This window comes from Nansenia antarctica, assembly GCF_963989245.1.
Source record: "Nansenia antarctica genome assembly, chromosome: 2".
NCBI lineage: Eukaryota > Metazoa > Chordata > Actinopteri > Argentiniformes > Microstomatidae > Nansenia > Nansenia antarctica.
In genome coordinates, this window is record NC_137675.1 from 75,307,830 (window position 1) to 75,324,574 (window position 16,745).

Below are 16,745 nucleotides of genomic sequence, written 5' to 3' on the forward strand. Positions count from 1 at the left end.
CTCACGAGCGTCCCAGCAGGTGCGCTTGACTGAGGAAAGTGAAAGTTTATGAACTCGTAAATTACATCGCGCTTCACGGTTCAGTGCGTTAATATCGAGTGTGTGACTGACTACTCTATAACTAACTACCCTTTTGCGGTGTAATGTAAACTACATTTAATACTGCCTGAAGGGATTGGAGAAACGGGACATTTAAGGGGGAACAGTCACCCACGGTAGGAATACTTCTAATGTACTATCGATGTACATATAAGCCTACTTTCTTTATTTTTACTACGTTCACTACTTTTGATGATTTATTTGCTACCTGTGACTTTTACAGTGAGGCTGCGTGAATGAACTGATTGTACATTTGCAATAGAAAAAGTATCTTCTAAAACTTCCAGCCTTGAGCCTATGCCTTTAGTAGCCTAGACTATTAGTTTATAGGCTACTAGAACCTGTAGACTATTTAAGGGTACTCTAACTTTCTGGGAAAGATTGACCAAAAATACAAAGTAGCCTTATTTTAATTTTCAGTCCATGAATGGGCACAAACATGAACCATCTGTTAAACTTTTGAACTCGCTGGCATCAGATGTGAATGATAGCCTTTTAGGAATTCAGAGATGTTCATCTTTATTTACAAAGTCTTTAAATATTTCCTTATTTGGTTCATTTGTAAATCATTGCATGATAAATGATTATTTGAAGTCGCACAGCAGCACTTCCTGGGGAGCTGGTAGATATGAGTCACCAAATATTTCAGTACACGAGCTTCTGTAAAACACTTCTGTGTATATACAGTCTGTATATTAGCTATAGGAAGAAGAAGAAAAATGCCGCAAAACCCCAACAAATTATTTAACAATTCGATTTTTAATTAATAATAACTTTAATAATCATCACTTTAATTAACACAGTTTGTGCATTAGTTCATTATGTGAAAGCTGCATGATTGAGGCTTCAGTCTCAACTCCAGTTATCCAGTTTTCCCTTCATGATTGACATCTGGCACCTCCATAGGACAGACACTTAAAACAATTGAAAAATATATAATTAATCTTAAATCCCTTAACTCAACAACTCTCACAAATCAGCACTTTCAATAAGTGCTGTAAGACTTGATAAACACACCCTCAAAAATCAACCAATAACATTGCAAGGTCTCACCCGTATATATTTTTTCTTTGGTATGCATGAAAAGGCAGTGCTGGTAGCAGATGTGAAGGGTGGTTATGTCATAGACGGGTGTACACAGATACTGTAGTGTGCCATTCAGGGACATAAATGTCTTTGTGGGAGACAGAAAAAGTACCAAAGTCTAAGTGTTAGCTGAGGGAGTATTCACTTACTGAGCTGCGATGAATCAGGACAGAGCCACACTGAGAGGGAGGCTGAATGTGGCTTTCATTTCCAAGAGAAACAAGGATCAGGGGGAACATGTGGAAAGGATGGGAGAGATGACAGAGAGATGAGAGATGAGAGAAGCTCTTGCCAGAGATTCATTTGAAGGCCTGAATGCCAAATGAGGTAAATCGAACATCAAAGTAGGTAGAAGTCGGAGGGGTCTATTATTGGAGAGGAGGAGAAAGTAAAGAGAGAAAAAGAGATGAAAGAGACAAGAAAAAGAGGGTTCAGTGAAGTGACATAAAACACATTTTGGTCCAAGCTACAGCAAGAACATCAGTGACAGAGAGGGTGAGAGGTTTTTGGAACAAGGCCTGGTTGATTATAAATGCATGACTCTTACCTGTTGTTTCGTCCTACAGAAGACAGTTGGGGAATAGATAGACAATTAGCCATTGTTAATGGCAGGTGTGGCGAAAGCCGATCAGAATGCTCCTAAATGAGTTTATGTTTATTATTATGTATTGAATACAGTCTGCAGACTGATAGAGAGCATTGTATGTTTGGTTCAGTTCTCTCTCCTCGCTGTCGAAGTATTCTACTCAGTTAATTAGATTGATGGCGAGATTGCTTTGAGCGTATATACTGTGGGAAGAAAAGCTGTAATGCAATAGAGTAGAAAAAGAAGAAGAAAAAAGGGAGGGAAGAGTGAAAGACACAATGTCATTGCTGCCAGGCATTTTGCATCTGCTGTTCTCAGGCATTTATCCATTTATACGCCCACATACACACACACACAAACACACATGCACACACACACACACAATCACACTCACACAAACAGCGCTGCTCAGCTCAGTTCAGCAAAGTCAGTTCATCACCCTAAGTAGTGATAAATACTGCAACTGCTTACTATTGATCAAAAGATCAAAAGAAAACAAATCTTGTGTTTTATTCACTCTATATAGCACTCCGTTCTAGCACTCCGATAGTCCTCTTCCACATTTGCATGGTCATCTTCCATCATCCTCCCTCTCCCTCTCCTTTATGGAATTCTTCTCTTCCCTTCATGCCTGTATAGGGCTCCTGAGGTGAAGGCACTCTCTCTCCCCCTCTCTGTGTCCTCCATCCATCCATCCATTCCTCCAACCTCCTCCCTTGTTCCCAGTAGCTCCAGCGCCCTCCTGTCCACACTGAACCATGTCTGTGTCGGTGAGAAACCCGCCCCAGCGGAGACGATCTCTGGGTCCCGTTTCGCCCAAACGCATCTACAGGAACCTGTCCGTCAGGCTGAGGGGCGGGGAGTCCTCTGTTGACGGGGAGACGGACACGCCCAAACATCCATGCAAGGCCCCGGCCACTGTGAGACACCTGAGTAAAATAGGGGTTGGGGGGGGGGTCACTTTCAGGGCCAGGAGTTTTTCCTAGTCAATACACATGGCCAGGACATAGGCTACTCCTGGTTCTTTTAGTCATGTTCAAGTGAAGTCTCTGATTGACTGATCACCACCATCATTTATTACAAATATGTATTTTGTGTTTCATATTTTTGTGTATGGCTTTAGTACTGTTGTTCAGAATTACAATTGATTATATTGGCACATCATCTTATGGGTGTTTTCGACTTGTTCATACTGCCGCACTCTCTTACAGTGTTTTTCTCTGGCCCTCTCCCTCTCCTCCCTTTCCCCCCAATACCTCTCCCTCCCCTCCCTCTCCTTCTCCCTGTGTTAGTATAACACTCTGTGGGAGGCTGTGGAAAATGAGGACACCCTGGCAGTCCAGAGTCTGCTGTCCAGGGACAGAGCCTGTGGCAGTGGAGGAGGAGGAGGAGGAGGAAGAGGATGGGACAGAGGAGGATGGGACAGAGGAGAGAAGAAAGAGAAGGATTGGGAAAGAGAGAGGGAGAGAGGAGTGAACAGGGTGAGCGAGCAGGGCCTGGTGCCTTTGGACGTGGCGGCTCTTACCCATAACTCCCCTCTGCTGCACGTGTTGACCAAGGCTGGAGCCAGGCACAACCCTGTCTGTGAGTGGGATACAGTGTTTGATCAGTATGATCAAGAGGTCGAGAACCTCGTAATGGTCCTTTCTCTGTCTCTGGGACCATACAGTAAACAATGCAAATCCCCCTGATACCTCTACCCACCTCTCTCTCCATTGTTCTCTCTCTCTGTCTCTCTCTCTCTCTCTCTCTCTCTCTCTCTCTTTCTCTCTCTCTATAGCTCTCTCTCTCGTAGTCATAATATGTACTCTCCTTATCTTTGGCCCACACTATAAGGAATGCAAATCCAGTCTGTTATCTTCCCTCCCTCGCTCCCTGCCTCCCCCCTTTTCCCTCTCTCTCAGTATGTCGTTCAACTGAGTGGGCGTTGAAGCTGGATGCTCTGGTGAAGCTGGCGAGCAGACGTGTGGAGGAGAGGAGGGAGGAGCTGCTCAGCCGGGCGGGGGCGGGACCCCAGGCGCAGGCCGATGTCCAGAAGCAACTTCGCATCTGGACCCTCCGGCAGCAGCTGTACTGCAAGATGAGGGAGACCTTCCGCCTCACAGGTCAGGGGTCGGAGGTGAAGGGTCAGGGGGGAAAGGGTGGTGAGCAGAATGTTGGGAAGTCAGTGCCTTTGGTAGGGGTCGCTGTTTATGTTGCTGTATCACGTGTGCCTCATATTCCATGTCTGTGTTTGATGCAAGTCTCTCTCTCTCTCTCTCTCTCTCTCTTTCTCTCTCTCTCTCTCTGTACCCCCCAGACCTCCCAGGCCCTCCCAGCAGTGTCTCCCTGCTGGTGACCAGTGCCTCGTCCCTGTTTGTGTCATTCAGAGAGCCAGAAGACAACAAGGCCACTGGACTGATCACTCGCTACAGAGGTGGGTGAAGGAGAGACACACAGGATTGACCTGTATTATTACTACTATACTATACTGCTATACTATACGACTACTATACTATACTATACTACTACTACCATTATACTACTATACTACTACTATACTATACTGCTATACTATACGACTACTATACTATACTATACTACTACTACCATTATACTACTATACTACTACTATACTATACTATACTATACTATACTATACTACTACTACTACTACTATACTATACTATACTACTACTACCACTATACTATACTACTACTACTACTGCTACTATACTATACCATACTATACTATGCTATACTACTACTACTACTACTGCTACTATACTATACCATACTATACTATGCTATACTACTACTACTACTACTACTGCTACTATACTATACCATACTATACTATGCTATACTACTACTACTACTACTACTGCTACTATACTATACCATACTATACTATGCTATACTACTACTACTACTACTACTACTACTACTACTACTATACTACTACTATACTATACTATAACTATACTATACTATACTACTACACTACCTCTGCTCTAGTAGTTTTAATAATAATAATAATAATAATAAATAATTCATTAAATTTATATAGCGCTTTTCCGAGGCTCAAAGACGCTGAGTTTTACGCTAGTTTTACTCAACAGATACACCAAATACTACTGGGGATTTTACAAAACAACCATCTATTTTCAGAATCGAGAAAAAGCTGACATACTTAAAATGCTAGACACAGTAAAACACCAAGTCTTAAACACTTTCATTTGAGTGTTTTGTAAAACTAGAACATTCTGTCTCCCCTCCTGTCGATTGGTCACAGTGGAGTGGAGCACCTCAGCCAGTTTCAAGCGCATCCTTGGCTCCGCCCAGGTCACCGACACCAAGAGCCCTGCCCACAGCATCACAGGACTCACAACAGTAGGACACACACACACACACACACACACACACACACACACACACAAGTTTGGGAACCCTTAAACTCAGCACTTAAGCTGAACCGCCTCAGTTAACTTATGAATTAATGATAACTGCTAAGTAATGCATTTCCCCTTGGAGTGGGCCTGTCCATAAAAAAACATGGTAATAATATGATGTTCTCCTAGGGTGTGCACTACTTTGTGAGAGTGAGTGCCTTCAATGTGAAAGGATGGGGCCTGACGCAGAGCTCCAACCCAGTCAGTGCTGCCCCCTCCAGTGAGTCAATGGAACTGCAGCCACTAGAGATGTCATTTTCGTGTTCAATAATATGTGACAGCTGCTGGTGAAACCGGGAACAAGTTGCCAACCGACGGACCGTTCAGAATTTCATTCTGAAAAATATAAATACATTCCAGCGCTGTTTAAAATCAATGACACCCTCGTTAGTCAAGCCAAAACATTGCAATGCAATGGATTCGGTGAGTACCTACCTAGTTAGTGTAGAGTAGTGGGGATTACTCACCGAATCCATTGCATTGCAATGTTTTGGCTTGACAAACGAGTGTGTCATTGATTTTAAACAGCGCTGAAATGTATATACATTTTTCCAATAAAAGTCTGAACATTTTGATTGGTTGGCGACTTGTTCCCGATTTCACCGACTGCTGTCACATATACTGTATGCTTAAAATAGAAGTTGCCTCTAACCGAAACTGATCAAGGATCAGATTACCCTACCTCTAATCCCTTGACAGGTTGGGTCGTCACTCGTCATTGTAAATTAGAATTTGTTCTTTATTTAATTATCTGTATGAATAAAAGTTAATATATGTATTATATATATATATGCAGTATCTGGTCCCATATCAGTGGTTACTAGGGGCAACATCTACAATACCTTCCCCTTTTACTTTCCCTGCACCAAAACGTTATTTCGTTGAAGTAGAATGATTTTCTTCTAAGACTGTGTGTGTGTGTACTATTCCTGTCCTCCCTGTCTGCAGGCTGGAGGGAGTGCATCGGGGTGAAGACCCAGAGCAGGAACCAGGAGGCTATAGTAAAGAAAGTGCTGGAGCAGACCAGAGAGCCACACTACAGGGGATACTGCATAGGTGGGTGTCATGTCAGGCTGCTGGAGGTAGAAATCCTCAGGTTTGGCCCTCCACCAGCCTCCCCTGATGGGTGTGTTGTGTTGTATCCAATATAAAACGTAGAGTGCTCTGAATCCTATCGACAACACAAATTCCATCTCAGTTGCAACTCTGATACGAATTCCTCAGTATTATCTAGCATGTTTAGAGGTTGGGATTATGATATGATTAATTTCATTTGTGCAATGAAGTGCAATAAAACTCCATTGTAAATACATCTACAGTAAATTAAATGTAAATATAATTGGTCACCTGGTCATCTATGTCTGTCTGTCTGTCTGTCTGTCTGTCTGTCTGATTGTCTGCCTGTCTGGCTGTCTGACTGTCTGTCTTACTGTACATCCTTCTGTCCTCTGGCCCATAGAGAGCTCTAAGCCTCAAAGTCCCAGTAAGCGTTTGTCTGTGTCTCGCGGCCTGAAGCAGCTCTTCCAGTCAGCCACCAAGTTTGTCCGTCTCCTACAGAGGTGAAACACGTCGCCAAATCATACTGACCCACTCTGTCTCTCTATGAACCTGGCTTTACCTTCACTACAGTGGAGGCTGGGGGAGGTAGAAACTGGAGGATGGGATCACTGTAATGCATGGCACGCACATGTTTGATACCATTACTCACTCCATTCCAAGCATTACAATGAGGCCATCCATTACAATGAGATTTCTACCTCCTCAGTTTCACTAACATCTCTCTCCCTAATTGTACGTTTACAGAAAGAGTACTCTAGTTTGTCCTCTCAGTACCTGTACGACCTGCCTCTTTGAAACAAATCTTTGTCTCTCTCCTTCTCCGTCCTTTCTTTCCACATCTCTCTATTATTCTCTGTCTGTTTTGTCGTTATCTCTCTTCCTTTTGGATCAAACTCATCTGTGGTTCTCCTCTCTTTCTCCGTGTTAGGGGGGGTGTGTATCTGGGAACCGTTTTCTACCACAAGGACAACATCCTGGTCACTACAGACGACCAGCTCCCATTGGTGGAGATCCAGTGCTGCTCCACCTCCATCACTAATGACTTCCTTTGGTTCGCCAAGGTTAGCTGTCAATCAAAATGTTGATACAAGCTTCATTTTTCTCTAGCTGTGTATATGATCTGTGTGCATTTTGTGTTAACATTAATCAAGTCTCGCCATCCATTTCTCTTTTTCATTCTTTTTTCTCTAACAGTTGTCCTGTGCGTGGCAACAGGTTCCCTGGCTCCAGCAGGCCCTCTCCTCCACTCTCTCCTCCTCCTCTTCCCTCCTTCAGAACAGGCACAATATCTTGCGGGCTGTGGCACAACTACAGGTGAGGAAAAGTGAAGTATGAGGTCATTCAAGCTCACGAAAAAGACAAGCTTCCACCAGCAATGTGTGAGTCACCACAACCTACGAAACGCCTCTTCTCAACAAGCAAACAGAAAGCAAACTTAATAAAGTAACATATATATTATATATAATATTTATAACTTATATTTCTCTAGTCTGTAAGCTTTCTCTTACTCTCTACGCCTAGTTCACATCCACATTCATCTTCCTCTCTTATTCCCTTCATCCAGATATTTTACATCACATGTAAACTACTCAGTGTCTGGTAATTGACCACAGGGCCACAGAGATACTATATATGACTCTGATTTACCCTTTTCTTCATCCCTGTGACATTGCAGTCCTGTCTAGGGACAGTGGACCTGGGGCAGGTGTACTACGAACCCCTGAAGGACAGGCAAGGTAACGTCCTGCTGGTGACAGTGAAGGATTGTGCAGCCCTCCCTAACCCCCCTGACTCCCCCCTCCGCTGGGTCCCTCTGGCCCGCCTGGAGAAGAACCGGAGCAGAACACCACTACTCCCAGAGCCCACTGCCATGGACACACTCACGGAGCAGCTGAAGGTGACCTTTCCAGATGGAATGTGACTCAGTGTGTGTGTGTGGTGTGGTGTGTGTGTGTGTGTGTTTGTGTGTGTGTGTGTGTGTGTGTGTTTGTGTGTGTCTGTGTATGCGTGTGTGTGTGTGTGTGTGTGTGTGTGTGTGTGTTTGTGTGTGTGGTGTGGTGTGTGTGTGTGTGTGTGTGTGTGTGTGTGTGTGTGTGTGTGCGTTCATGTGTATTTTTGTGTGAGTACTTTTCGTTTTCCATCATTAGACCCAAATGACTAATTCATTGTCCCCCAGGAATCCAAATTTAAATATTCTCTCCCTCTCTCTCTCTCACTGTGCCTCTCCCTCTCTGTCCCTCCCCCAGGACAAGCTGTCCTACCACAGACGGAGTGTTCAGTTGAACCAGCCGGGCCTGTACGTGGGCATCCTGAAGCTTTGTAGCTCTGTGGAGCAGATCAGGGTTCTGGTACCCCAGAGACTGCCCAACCTGCTGTGCCACACACGAGTGCGCCACAACCCCCACGTGTCCCGGTAACACAGCTAACAAACTACCTCTAAATATAGTACACACTACCTCTGAGTTTAGCATGTACCATGCCTCAAGAGCAGACTGTTAGCATCTCAACCTTAACTCACGAATGCCAAAGTATTCCGGAACACTCACCACCTAGTGTTAAGTGTTTTATGTGGTATTTCCCTAGAAACAATACTTTGATTGGCTACAAAATTAAACATAATAACTTGTGCATTTCTGGTGAATAAAGTCACCCCAGAATGTTGACAACTCGGTTGACTCTGTTTACTCTCGCCTCTAAATGAGTTAATATGGACTGATAGAAGATGTTGACGAATAGATGATGACATTTCCAAAAAATGTTTTCTAGGGACGAATGGGCGTGGTTGCAGAGCCATGCGTTGCCCGTAGCCAATGGGGGTGAGAGTTTGATCGGCGGCCCAGAGGGCGGGGACGAGTCCTTGATGGAAAGTTCTGGGTTAGGGGAGTTTGTGCGGTCTCTGAGAGCAGCTGTGACTATCCTGCTTACAAAGCTCAACATCCCCCTCTACAGGGTAACTATGGTCTCACTCCTCCAAACACCATTAGGACTTTTCTACACTGGTGATTCACTGGATAGGAAGACATCTGTTAGCCTATTCAATGATAATGTGATGCACCTGTACAGAAGCAGTAGAGGCTGGTGGAGGTAGAAATCAGAGGATGGAATTACCTGCATTACAATGAGCCAGTCCTTGCAATGTCTACCTCCACCAGCCTCTACTGCTCATCACTATATCCCTCATCCATCTCCCACTCACTTTCTCTCTCTCTCTTCTCCGATTCCTCCTTTTATCTCTCGCTCTCTCTTCCCCTATTTTACTCACCAGGCGTATCAGTATGGTGTGTACACTAGGGAGGTGCTGCAGTTTGGTGAAAAGCTCTCCATGCTGCTTCTGCTACCCCCAAGCGAGGACTTCAGTTCCAGCTACTGGCCACTAGTGGGCACCAAGGAGGCAGGCCTCACTATGCCCCTGCAGATCTTTGAGCTGGGTCAGTATTTTGCCTTGGAGTGGAGACACCTGGCTTGGGGTCATAGAGAGGGAATATTTATAGCATACAGTCTTTCTTTTATGCTATTGGGATCCAACAATTTAAATCATTGGCGTGGAGTTGGTGTTAGAATTGAAATATCAGAGTTGAAGGATTTATGTGTTCCCTTTGTGACCTCACGTCCTGTAGTGCACTTCTGGACGTACGAACGAGACTTCCTGTCTCACTACTGTCAGGCCTGGGTGCGGTTGGAGCTGGACACCCATCTCTCCCAGCAGGCTTTGAGAGAAGCACTGGACACCAAGGAGGTGCAGGAGGCCAGGGAGCGCCTCAGCCACATCACTCAGCTCTCACAGGTGAGCTCACCTATTGTGAGATCCAAAACACCTTTCAAAAGAGAATGTTGTTTAGCCTTGTAAAGGAAAAAAGTCTAGAAAGTCTAGTATGTGCATCTGAGAGAGAATGAGCACTTATAAATAAGGCCAGGGAGTTTTTCATGCGAAAATGAACTGTGTAGAAAAGATATGGATAACAAAAGCTTTCCCCATGTAAAGACTTAAGCCAAATCTAAAGTAGACTCTAGCCTTGAATCAAGGGTGGTACATGAATGAATGAATGAATGAATGAATGAATGGTCTTTATTGTCATTGCTATAGTACAGGTACCAAACAACGAAATTTAGGAGGGGTGGCTCCCCTGGTGCTAGGAAAGAAAAAAAACCTAAAAAAACAAGAAGGGAAAGGAGCATACAAGCTGCAGCAGAAAAGAAAATGACCAGGAACACCAAGTCTACAAGCAGAGCCTTCGAACTGCATCACATACTGTAGCCAGGGGGGGGGAAAATCTGCTAGAGCTCTCGGTCGACACATTTTGATTCCATCTCTCTATTTCTGTCTATTTCTCTAATTCTCTCAATTTTTTTGTTTAGAGTCTTGATGTGGTGTGGCGGGAGGCCCGCTGGATGATGGACGTCCTGCAGTGCGTCCGGTCCAGACAGTGGGTGGGAGCCGTGCCCCTGGGCCTGGTCATGGGAGGAGATCCACCTCCCCGCCCAGACAACGAGGAGGAAGAGAGTCTCACTTCCAGACTCTGGCCCCTTCGTTTAAACAGCCAGAGGATATTACCCATATCAGGTAGACCAGATACTATATATTTGTACTACTTAGGTAACAACTAAATCTCTTGTGTATCTCTCTCTCTTCTCTCTTCTCTCTTCTCTCATTGCTGTGACATTTATTCAGCTCACAAAAAATAGTAACCCTACTTACTGTAAGTTTGAAGATAAAGAACCAAACCAGAACATTTACAGAAACACAAACTCTTTCCTTACCATGGACATTTACATATAGGTAGTTATGGGGTTTAGAGAGCAGAGGTGAGGAAAAAACATCAGTCACTTTATACTGCAACAACCTGTCTATACCACTTCTATAAGGTCATCTTTCATGAGTTGTAAAAACCTAACAATTGTTTCATCTCTACTTTTCTTTTCCATCCTTCCAGAGAGTGCGAGTCAGTCAGCCACATTTGAGGTTGTCAACGGTGGGATCAAAGACCCCGTATGTGTCCTGGGGATCCCTGAAGAGACACTGGCTGTGTGTTTAGTGGAGGGGGTCATCAAAGGGGGGTACCCTGTGGACCTCAACGCCCAATCAAGTGTTGATCTTACCAGCCTAGCCCAATCAGGATTAGGAGTCGAAGGCATAAGCCAGCCAGGAGTGGTATTTGAAGACACTGTGGGCCAATCAAATGTGGTCTCTGTTGACTTGGCCATGTCAGGTGCTTTCTGTGGAGAGCTGGGCTGTCCTCACAGCCTAGCTAGTGATGTGATCCAGCCTATAGCAAGGCTGGACATCTTCCCTACATTAAGTTTGATAGAGGAGGAGGATGGCGTGGATCATATGCCCAACGCTCTGGATGTGTTCGGCACCTTGGAGGGTCTTGGAGTGAGCAGCAGCGATACTTTCTTTGGCCTGACAAACTCTGACTCGATGGGCGGACCCGAGCTCTGCTCTCATGCAGATGTCGGTTGTCACGACAACACTCTGACATCAGGCTTCAGTTTGGGAGACTGTGCGGGTACAGGGTTCTCGGGTAATTTAGAGGAGCATGCCACGTCTCTCCCTGTTCCCATTCCGGGGACCACCCCTGTCCTGAGCTGGGATTTACCTACAGAGAGCGCAGTGGCCCAGGTTGACAGCAGGGGGGGCACCTTTCCAGTCCGGAACCTGGTAGAATGGGACACCTCCTCTCCCCAGTCTTCCTCCTGATGTATTAAGACATGATGAACCAACATGTTACCGAAAACAGACTGATCTAGGTTGGACTCACTTGTACCTGTCTCAACAAATGTATATACAAGACGTGATTGTGGTTATCTTCACTAGTTATAAAATCATGCACAACCACTACGTAATCTGTGCTGGTCATATAATTAGAATATCATCAACAAGTTGATTTATTTCAGTAATTCCATTAAAAAAGTGAAACTTGTTCATTCATTCCACACAGACTGATATATTTCAAGTGTTTATTGCTTTTAATTTTGATGATTATTACTGACAACTAATGAAAACCCCAAATTCAGTATCTCAGAACATTTGAATATTGTGAAAAAGTTCAATATTGAAGACACCTGGTGCCACACTCTAATCAGCTAATTAACTCAAAACACCTGCAAACGCCTTTAAATGGTCCCTCAGTCCAGTTCTGTAGGCTACACAATCATGGGGAAGACTGCTGACCTGACAGTTGTCCAAAAGACGACCACTGACACCTTGCACAAGAAGGGCAAGACACAAAAGGTCATTGCTAAAGAGGCTGGCTGTTCACAGAGCTCTGTGTCCAAGCAAATTAATAGAGAGGCGAAGGGAAGGAAAAGATGTGGTAGAAAACAGTGTACAAGCAATAGGGATAACCGCACCCTGGAGAGGATTGTGAAACAAAGCCGATTAAAAAATGTGGGGGAGATTCACAAAGAGTGGACTGCAGCTGGAGTCAGTGCTTCAAGAACCACCACACACAGACGTATGCAAGACATGGGTTTCAGCTGTCGCATTCCTTGTGTCAAGCCACTCTTGAACAAGAGACAGTGTCAGAAGCGTCTCGCCTGGGCTAAAGACAAAAAGGACTGGACTGCTGCTGAGTGGTCCAAAGTTATGTTCTCTGATGAAAGTAACTTTTGCATTTCCTTTGGAAACCAAGGTCCCAGAGTCTGGAGGAAGAGAGGAGAGGCACAGAATCCACGTTGCTTGAAGTCCAGTGTAAAGTTTCCACCATCAGTGATGGTCTGGGGTGCCATGTCATCTGCTGGTGTTGGTCCACTGTGTTTTCTGAGGTCCAGGGTCAACACAGCCGTCTACCAGGAAGTTTTAGAGCACTTCATGCTTCCTGCTGCTGACCAACTTTATGTAGATGCAGATTTCATTTTCCAACAGGACTTGGCACCTGCATACAGTGCCAAAGCTACCAGTACCTGGTTTAAGGACCATGGTATCCCTGTTCTTAATTGGCCAGCAAACTCGCCTGACCTTAGCCCCATAGAAAATCTATGGGGTATTGTGAAGAGGAAGATGCGATGCGCCAGACCCAACAATGCAGAAGAGCTGAAGGCCACTATCAGAGCAACCTGGGCTCTCATAACACCTGAGCAGTGCCACAGACTGACGGACTCCATGCCACGCCGCATTGCTGCAGTAATTCAGGCAAAAGGAGCCCCAACTAAGTATTGAGTGCTGTACATGCTCATACTTTCCATGTTCATACTTTTCAGTTGGCCAACATAAAATAAAATAAAAACTTGTTTTGTATTGGTCTTAAGTAATATTCTAATTTTCTGAGATACTGTATTTGGGATCTTCATTAGTTGTCAGTAATAATCATCAAAATTAAAAGAAATAAACATTTGAAATATATCAGTCTGTGTGTAATGAATGAATATAATATACAAGTTTTACTTTTTGAATGGAATTACTGACATAAATGAACTTTTTGATGATATTCTAATTATATGACCAGCACCTGTACATGCGGGTTACTCATTGTATTCCAACTATGGGGCTGGGCGTAACTTGAAGCTCTCCATACAGGACAAGGATGAACATATTCCTGCCCTTGTAGACATTTACTATACCAGCTGAAATGTTGTATGTACTGTACTTGTGTTTTATTCTATTTACCTGTTTGCACTTTTGTCCTTTCAGCACAACAGTAGACATTAATACAAATCTGTCAAATAGTCTCTCCTTAAAGTTACCAAATGGTGCTGTAGTATTTCATGTTTCATCATAATTATGTGATCATTAAATCAAAAGCTGTTAAATGCCATCATCATCTCCATTCTACCAACTTTTACAGCAAAATCCTTCTCTTCTGATTCCTGAGCATATGCTATGCAGAATAATGCTGTGTCATGGATCTAAAGTGAGATAACTTAATTGTACATCTGAATAGATGAATAGGTCTACTGTAATGACAGATTAGATAAACATCGCACGTGGGAACCTGGTCCCAGTGGAGCGCACCGAGCGCAGACTGTCCGGCCGCGTGCGCGCATCACCACAGTGACATCATGTCTGCAGCATCTTTGCTGCGGCATGCGAAAATGAACTGTGTAGAAAAGATATGGATAACAAAAGCTTTCCCCATGTAAAGACTTTAGCCAAGATTGAATCAGGGGTGGTAATACAAGCTGCAGCAGAAACGAGTATCTAATTCCAGCGATTATAGGGCTATTACTTGAATAAAACGTACTTTCATCTGTGCTCGCTTCGGCTCATTTTGGACGGCTGGAATGGCGTCATTGGAATGCGCTGCATCGAAGCCAGGTATGGAACTTCTAAAATACATTGCGAACTATAAATTGATTGTCATTGAACTGTCCAGTCTATATATAACTGTAGCTTATGTTCGATTGTGTGAAATCATATATTTTTTTAAATATACTGATTGTAGACTTAATTTATTGTTTAATTTAAGTCAAGTGTATAATTATTTCATGGCTTATACAATTTAAATAATCAATAGCACTTAAGAAATAAACCTCAAACTAATACATTGCTCTTGTGTAGAATAGATAATTTAGAATAAAGTTCTCCCCTTGACATGACCAAATCTGTATCAGGAATACCTGTTCCTATAGGTATAATTGTAGATTAGTTTGGTCATTATGAGGGTCAGATTCACTAACACAGATGTTCTATGTCACTGTATATTGTGTCCCCACCATGTGAAGCAGCTCCACAGCCCAGTACTGATGACCTGAGGATCGTTCTGGTGGGGAAGACCGGCTCAGGCAGGAGCTCCTCTGGCAACACCATCCTGGGCAGGGAGGCCTTCCGGGTGGCCGTCTCGCCGTGCTCCGTCACCGGTCAGTGTGACCGGCAGAGAGGAGTTGTGGCTGGACGGAGCCTCTCCGTGACTGACACCCCGGGGCTCTTCGACACGCGCCTCTCCCCCCAGGAGGTGACCGCTGAGGTGGGCCGCTGCGTGGTCCTGTCCTGCCCCGGCCCCCACGCCTTCCTGGTGACCCTCCAGCCTGGCAGGTTCACCCAGGAGGAGAAGGACGCCCTGGCGTGGATCAAGGCCACCTTCGGACGACAGGCCACCAGGTATACCATAGTGCTGTTCACCTGGGGCGACCGGCTGAAGGGGAAGAGCATCGAGGACTATCTGAAGGAGAGTGAGGAGCTGTCTGAGTTCGTAGGCAGCTGCCAGGGAGGGTATCATGTCTTTGACAACAGCAGCAGCAGGACAACTGACAGCCCTCAGGTCACGACGCTCCTGGAGAAGGTGGACAAGATGGTGGCGGTCAATGGAGGGGGCTGCTACACCGGCGAGATGTACCAGGAGGCCGAGAGAGCCATCAGGGAGGTGCAACAGAGCATTCTGGGAGAAAGGAAGGAGGGTCTTTTGACACAGGGGAAGGAGGAGGGGGAGAAGGGGAAGGGGAAGCCAGGGCAAGAGATAGAGGGACTGGAGAAAAAGAAAGAAGAGGAGGAGGGGGGTAAAAAGGAGGAAGAGGTAACTAAGAAGAAGGCGGAGAAGCTTTTCTTATGTGAGCTGGTGACCGCCCTGGGGAGGGGTGCGGCTGAGGGGGCCGGGGTCTCAGGGAAGGGGAAGAAGGGCCTGAAGAAGGTGAAGGCCGTGGAGAGGGTGGCGGCTTTGGCCGTCTCACCGCTGTCAATCACGTCAGCTGCCAAAGTTGTGGGAGGAGCCGTGAGAGAGGGGGGTAAAGTGTTGTACAAACACCGCAAAACCTTCTTACACTGAGAGGAGGACGCTGCCTGTTATTCAAGAATAAAATTTTCACTACGGTGTTTCGGGACTCCTCAGGGGAAGGTGAAGGTCGTCTCTTAAGTGCAAATTAAGAAGTTACACACAGTGTTTTATCACTCCACTGTTATTATTAACAGAAAAAGAAAAAAAACATCACATTGACTTAGGATGAGAGTAGCTACTATAGTTGCCTTGCTGCACAACATCACTTCATTTATCCATTGTCAGTGATTGTAGACTAACTTGTTTAATAATGCTGTTAGACTGTGTGTGTGTGTGTGTGTGTGTGTGTGTGTGTGTGTGTGTGTGTGTGTGTGTGTGTGTGTGTGTGTGTGTGTGCGTGTGTGTGTGTGTGTGTGTGTGTGTGTGTGTGTGTGTGTGTGCGTGTGTGTGTGTGTGCGTGTGTGTGTGCGTGCGTGTGTGTGTGTGTGTGTGTGTGTGTGTGTGTGTGTGCGTGTGCGCTCTGTGTGTGTCTGTGAGTGAGTGTGTGAAAATTAAACATCCTGGTCTAGTGAAACACACCTTAAGCACTCAACAGAGAAGAACCGGATCAACCATTTAAGTACCGTTCCATTTTTAAGCATTAATCTGATATGACAATGTAATCTGAGTCCAAATGTCTGCACAATAAAAATTTGACATATGAATTTAACTATTTTGTAAGTGTTAAACACTATACCTCAGCAATTAAAAGACATCTTTGGCTTCATATGTGACTTTATATTTTCCTCTCATGAGAAATGGAATGGAAAATACTGGTGAAAACTAAAGCAACCAAGA

General features: G+C 44.8%; 2 protein-coding genes across 2 annotated transcripts; both read left to right on the forward strand.

Annotated features, from left to right (window-relative positions):
• Positions 1–2,529: 2,529 nt before the first annotated feature.
• LOC308150617 (ankyrin repeat and fibronectin type-III domain-containing protein 1) lies at positions 2,530–11,959 on the forward strand (the record flags this gene model as incomplete). The annotated part of the gene is made up of 17 exons (XM_080523431.1): positions 2,530–2,691; positions 3,064–3,355; positions 3,676–3,876; positions 4,071–4,187; positions 5,046–5,143; positions 5,332–5,422; positions 6,151–6,258; positions 6,662–6,761; positions 7,190–7,322; positions 7,456–7,575; positions 7,937–8,158; positions 8,508–8,674; positions 9,028–9,211; positions 9,527–9,689; positions 9,879–10,045; positions 10,618–10,822; positions 11,193–11,959. 17 exons carry the CDS (start codon positions 2,530–2,532, stop codon positions 11,957–11,959), a joined length of 3,297 nt encoding a protein of 1,098 aa, XP_080379557.1.
• A 768-nt stretch (positions 11,960–12,727) lies between these two features.
• LOC308150618 (GTPase IMAP family member 9) lies at positions 12,728–15,959 on the forward strand (the record flags this gene model as incomplete). Its single annotated transcript, XM_080523432.1, has 2 exons — positions 12,728–12,863; positions 14,923–15,959. The coding sequence occupies 2 exons, from the start codon at positions 12,728–12,730 to the stop codon at positions 15,957–15,959; spliced, it is 1,173 nt and encodes a 390-aa protein (XP_080379558.1).
• Positions 15,960–16,745: the final 786 nt, after the last annotated feature.